At 26.4% G+C, this 6,798-nt stretch overlaps 1 protein-coding gene across 1 annotated transcript; it reads right to left on the minus strand.

The window, feature by feature from the left end:
- Positions 1 to 688: 688 nt before the first annotated feature.
- Positions 689 to 2,114, minus strand: OCT59_011528 (uncharacterized protein; the record flags this gene model as incomplete). The annotated part of the gene is made up of 4 exons (XM_025332078.2): positions 689 to 1,173; positions 1,256 to 1,349; positions 1,434 to 1,670; positions 1,764 to 2,114. The coding sequence occupies 4 exons, from the start codon at positions 2,112 to 2,114 to the stop codon at positions 689 to 691; spliced, it is 1,167 nt and encodes a 388-aa protein (XP_025177525.1).
- Between the last annotated feature and the right edge of the window lie 4,684 nt (positions 2,115 to 6,798).

The raw sequence follows: 6,798 nt of genomic DNA on the forward strand, positions 1-6,798 counted from the left end.
AAGTAACGTTTAATAATATCATGTCTGTATTAACATAGCCCATGTTTATTTGAAAAAAAAAATTGCCATGAAATCTTATCACGAACGCTGAGTTTCTGATAATGATATGTCAACTTTGTTAATAACACGTCTCGCACATTAATAAAAAAGCCCAATATGATCGAAATATTATCATGTACAGAAAAATTAGGAAAAACTTTCTTGTTCTAGTGTTTCGTAGACTTTTCTTGTGATCACACATGTATAGTACACATGTATAATACACATTGAAGGAGTAAACATTTTTTTCTCCTAGTAAATAAACAAGTACCTAGTATACATATTAAATATTTATAAGGTAAATCTAGAATGATAAAGAATTCATGTTTGTTCATATTAATGATTTCACTCGTAAATAATAAATCTCAATAATAAATGAATAAATATTTTGATTTCACTCGTAAATAAAAAATCTCAATAGTAAATGAATAAATATTTTATTTAAGTATAAGTAAATTTATAAAAAACATCGTATAAATAATCTTAACTGATATTTTTAAGTTATCACTGATTAATCAATTTCCTTTATAAAATCATACGTGTTAATGAACCATAGTAACTTAGATATTTCACAAAAAATCTTTAATTGTATATCAAAGTACAAAGTGGTACGTTTATCTTAACCATATTAAACTTACGCATCGACTTTTTAATTCGCTTCCTGTGACGAGGGTACAAGCATATCTGGTCTTGATAGTCGTCTTTTCCTATAAAAGTATATAAGAAACGAAACTCCTATCAAGGCAAGTACGATTGATAAAATTATAATTCCTATGGTAAGATGACTGTTTTGAGTTTTTAGATTTTTGTATGAATTTTGATCTGAAGGATATGGAAGATCTGAAAGATCTGGATTAAACTCATTAACCCATTTGTAATTAGATTTATCGTACGTGTTTAAAATAAATACTTCATTTGATGTGGGTAGTGGTAAATCATTATTAGTTCTTCCGAAAGCCACGATCATATAATAACCGACCAAAGTAGCCGTATGGAAAAAACGTACAGGTGGTGGATCTATGGCTTTCGCATTTGACCATGTATAATCATATGTATCTAATATCACAAGATCATCGCTTACAATTCTAAAATCACCAGTATAACCTCCATACACGATAATACGACCATCTTGAGCTATATAAATTAGAGAACAATTTAATATACTACCCATTTTATTAAATTTAATTCACAACAATAAGATTAATGATATAATTACTCAGAACAGCAGAATGGTATGCACGAGGTGTTGGTGAATAATCAGTGGCTTTTTGAGATATCCATGTATCATTATTTGTATTATACAAAAGTAGCTATTTTTTTTTAAAAAAAAAAGAAATAATCAGTAAATATACAAGTTAGACTCTCAATTAATCAATTAAACGGTGCCGATTTACCTCTGTCATATCTGCATATTCCCCGTTAGGTAATTTACCACCTATATAAACAATATAACCATTTGGTAACATAGTACCCGTATGATCGTACCTTCCTTCAGTGTTAACATGTTCCCACGCTAGCGTCAATGTATTCAAAATATCCATATTATTATTATTATTGTCTGGTTGAAGTACCGGATTGATTCCACCAAATCTATACATTTTTCCAGTTCTAACATCACAAACGGTTTGGCTCTGGCTGTGAAAAGTATGTTGAGATGTATTGGTGGTCGTAGAGCTGGTCCATTGTTATAAATTTATGTAAGTGTAGACTGTTACGGTACTTACGGCATCATCTGGTTCTCCAATATACAAATATAGAGAATTATCAAGTCCACAATTTGAAAACGCGCTCCATGCATGTGCTGGAAGATTTTGCGATACGGAACTAAGATCCACCCAAGGTAATTTATCTCCTGCTCTGACTCTAAAGGGTTTCTCAACGTCTAAATAATAAAATTCTCTGGAAGGTGTTGACGGTTCAAATTTATCCTTGATTATGGGAAAGATACCACCTGTAATATATATCCTAGAATTTGCAAATACGGCGCTGTGGCCCCAAACTGTGTTATTAGGCGTGAAAGCCAAAGTGAACTCATTGAGGCACAGGCAAATAACGATCAAGAAGAAGAAAAGCATTATTAATAATCATGAGGGAGTTGTAAATTACAACAAGAGGTTTGTTTTAATATTAATATAATGGTATAACGAAAAATACACATGGACATTTTTGATGCTAGAATTCGATATTTATGCGAGCTAGAAAGATGCCAAGACGGTTAATCATTTGAAAATCAATAAACTACTTTTTTAAGGAAAAATAACAAAGTGAGTATTTTAGTAATGTATTTTCGGATTTTATTAACTTATAATTATGATCGACAAGGCAATAACACATGTATTTTGCATAATTCATTTCAGTAAAGTTTAATGTTGAAAACAAATATGGGGATCATTTCCAGTCAGAGACCCGGAAAATTTTCGAAAGAAGAAATTAAGTAATTGAAAATTTTTTTTATGCATAATCGAAAATAATCTAAATAATAAAATAATAAAAATACATGGATTAAAAAGTGTATCTAAATGAAAAATATATTATAGAGAGAACTTGGTGTTTCTTTAAAGCAGTACTATTGAGAGTTTGACAAATTCTTATTGATTGTTATAAAGCGATAGTATGTTCCATTTTCACCAATGTGTATGTATTGAATACAATAATATATCATACATATATATCCTGGCTAAGTAAAATTTTACTAGGATCGGATAAATGATCGGCCGATAGGCCGATCATGTTTCGATTCTAAAATAAAAATTTTACTATTCCAAATTAGCCATGATATAATTGATTTATCCCCTGCCATTTACACAATAGTAAGTGTTTTATAGTATATCGTGAGTATAAATATAGTATATTTTATTGTTAAATCTTATTTTCTTTCGCTTTGTTTTTTTTTCATTTTAAGTTTTTAAAAAAATGATTAAATTTTAAAAAGTTTCAGAACTATTACTATTACACTTGAAAATAATGATGAGATTACGAATAAATTAAAAGAAAGTTTTTTTCATTTGGAAAATGCAAATCTTTCTGAATAACTCAAATTTTCAAATCCGTTTAATCAATAGTTAATTTTTTACTGTAAAATTTCCTAGAAACGAATAAATAAATACATATAAATTTGCTACCCAGTAGCATTTGCATAATCGTGTAAATGGTGCCGATCAGGAGATAATATCTTCTAGACCAAGGAAGTTATAGTATAAAAAACGGAATGGGATTTCCGATATAGTTACACAATAGATGATTAGTCGTAGTAATTATGTTCATGGATATCGGCTATACAAATGGTTCAATTTATCCTTTTTGGACTTATTATATCCTTTTTAATGTTCATTGCCTTTCATATCCGAGAGAAAATTATTGAACATGTTCATAGAAATTTTCAAAACTGAATTGAGTTTAAACTTACATACAAAATAGTACTAAATACAGTTTGTTACAAAAAAACCGGAATTAAAAAATTGGCAGTACCACCATGACGATCTCCAAATTATATTTAATAGATGAAAATACATTCATTATTTTATTTTTAAATTATTTGTCATCATTGTAAAAATAAACTTTTTTTTTATATTTTATAATACAAATTAAAAGGTGAAATCCCTTGTTTCTAAAATAGATGATAGTTATTTATATAAATTTGGGAAAGAAATTTTAAATTTATACATCATAATTAATATAAGCGTTCACAAATTACATCAGTTTATATTACAAAATATTTTTTTTTTTATAATAAAAAAATTTTGGGATTTTTTTTAATATGATAACAATAGAATTTGGTATAGTACAATGGATAAATATAAAAAAATTTTATAAATTTTTTTTTTTAATAATGGATTGGTATGAATATATTTTCTGAGAGTTAATAGACCAGTATAAAAATTTTCTGGATTTTTTTAATAATAAAAATTGGCGTAATTATTATGTGCCACATAGACTGACCATTCCATCCGAAGTGATATTAATAATCAGTTGTTATTGACATTAACCGCAATGTATTATTCTAGAAGTTGAATGACTGCAATAGGTACCGCAATAGGTGTTTTTCAATAAAATAAATATTTAACACTTAACTGATTTGTTCCAGTATTATCTATCTGATCTTTCTATTTTAAGTTAGTGTAGTTTAGTTTTTCTGAAATTTGATCATACCATTTTTGGTACGATTTTAGCAGATGAAATCATGATAACGATCATTTTTTTATGTTCAAGTAATTTCATTTATTATTACTATTTTTTTAAAAAATAAAAAAAATAATAAAAAAAAATTTTTCATTGTTTTTACAAATCCCTTTTTTCACTAAAATTAAAAAAAAATTATAATTATTATTATTAATTACTAATAAATAACAATAATCTATAGGCATGTAAACAACCTCCCTCCTAAATCTTAATTATTTAATAATTATATAACTGATAAATAATTATATATATTTATAATTATGAAATTGAAATAGAAATCAATATAGAAATTAAAACAATAAAAAGATATTATTGGGCGTTTTTTATAAAACTAGTAACAATTTTGTTGATCATTTGTTGATCATTTATTTTTAAATTTATTATAAATTTTGTCACGAGATTTTCTATGGAAATCATTTCTCAATTTGTTATTAAAACACCTGCTGAATTGCCTCGAAATTGAAAATCATTTCTCTTTTTATAAAAAAATTTCCTTTTTGGTAAAAAACTCTCAAATTAATCTTATATAACTTTATGTAAATGACAATGACAATGTAAAAAAAAAAAAAAAAAAAAAAATGACAATGACAATGTCAATGTCAGTGACAATGTCAATGTCAATGTCAATGTCAATGTCAATGTCAATGTCAATGTCAATGTCAATGACAATGTCAATGACAATGTCAATGACAATGAAAAAACTTCTAATGCCAACTTTTCGCAAAAACTCTTCCTGTGCCACTGAAAATACCTGTTAAATTGAGACATCATTCAATATTTGCATGTTTTCATTTGTTTGCTGATCAATTTCGCTATTATAATATTATTTACTGTTGTAGCATTTTCGCTATAATTTAAAAAATTTTTAAATAATTTTAACAAAAAACATTTTATTGTTAATTAATAAATTATAGTTTTTCAATTTAATTTTTAAAATATTAATTTTAAAATAATACATGTATTATGACAATGTCTCTCTATAAAAAAAATAAAATAAATAAAATAAATAATAAGTAGAGGTTAGAACCATCCAAAAAAACCTTACTGGGTAGTAAATTTTATATGTATTTATTTATCCATTCCTAGGAGATTTTGCAGTGAAAATTAACTATTGATTATACTATAATAAATAGATTTGAAAATTTGAGTAATTCAGAAAGATTTGCATTTTTCAAATTAGAAAAACTTTTAATTTATTCATAATTTTAATATTATTTTACAATTGTAATAGCAGGAGATATAATTTGGCCTATCGGTCATATATGTAATACGTATTACCAATTTAAATATAGGATTTTCGATTTTAATATTGCAACATGTGATCATGTATTACGGTTATTAACAAAGAATTTTTTTATTTTTTCAGCTGATTATTTTTTTGTCTTTTCATTTACAAAAACCTAATAAAATAGAAGTAAAATTTTATTTTTTTTCCTTAAATATAAACACAAACATATTTAAATTAAATAACTCAGAATTTAAATATAAACAAATATTATAGTTTGTTTACACATATTTCAAATTATGGTTTGAGCATTTTGGCCAAAGTAAATCTTGCTCTTTAATTAAAAGTAGTTCAGCAAGTTTGAAGCTGTTAAGATATTAATCTACATGAAAGCACAGTTAATATTTTTGGAGTTATTTACATTTTTACATGATAGTACTAAGTTACAAATTTTTTTTACCTTCAGAGCGTATTTTGGGCAGTTTAGTCAAAGTAAATCGACTTCTTATATTAATTGAAAGTTTTTTGGCGAGTAATAATCTGTTCGAATATTGGTTTTCATGAAAATACAGTTAATACTTGAAGAGTTATTCACGTTTTTCACAACGGTACTCATTCACGAATTTTATTTTTTCCGTTTTGTCACTTCAGAGCGTATTTTGAGCACTTTAGTCAAAGTAAATCGACTTCTTATATTAATTGAATGTTGTTCAGCAGTTGATAATCTACTTGGATATTAATTTTCACGAAGGTACAGTTAATACTTGAAGAGTTACTCACGTTTTTCACAACGGTACTCATTCACGAATTTTATTTTTTCCGTTTTGTCACTTCAGAGCGTATTTTGAGCACTTTAGTCAAAGTAAATCGACTTCTTATATTAATTAAAAGTTGTTCAGCGGGTCATAATCTGCCTGGATATTAATTTTCATGAAGGTACAGTTAATACTTGAAGGGTTATTCACGTTTTTCACAACGGTACTCATTCACGAATTTTATTTTTTCTGTTTTGTCACTTCAGAGCGTATTTTAGGCACTTTAGTCAAAGTAAATCAACTTCTTATATTAATTGAAAGTTGTTCAGCGAGTTATAATCTGTTTGAATATTAGTTTTCATGAAGGTACAGTTAATACTTGAAGGGTTATTCACGTTTTTCACAACGATACTCATTCACGAATTTTATTTTTTCCGTTTTGTCACTTCAGAACGTATTTTGAACATTTTGGTCAAAGGAAATCGACTTCTTTTATTAATTAAAAGTTGTTTAGCAGTCAAAATCCAATTTTCATGAAAATGCAGTGGAGTAATTTATATTTTTTATGATCATACTATACTGAATTGCAAATAAATTTAC

Source organism: Rhizophagus irregularis, chromosome 2, assembly GCF_026210795.1.
Source record: "Rhizophagus irregularis chromosome 2, complete sequence".
Taxonomy (NCBI): domain Eukaryota; kingdom Fungi; phylum Glomeromycota; class Glomeromycetes; order Glomerales; family Glomeraceae; genus Rhizophagus; species Rhizophagus irregularis.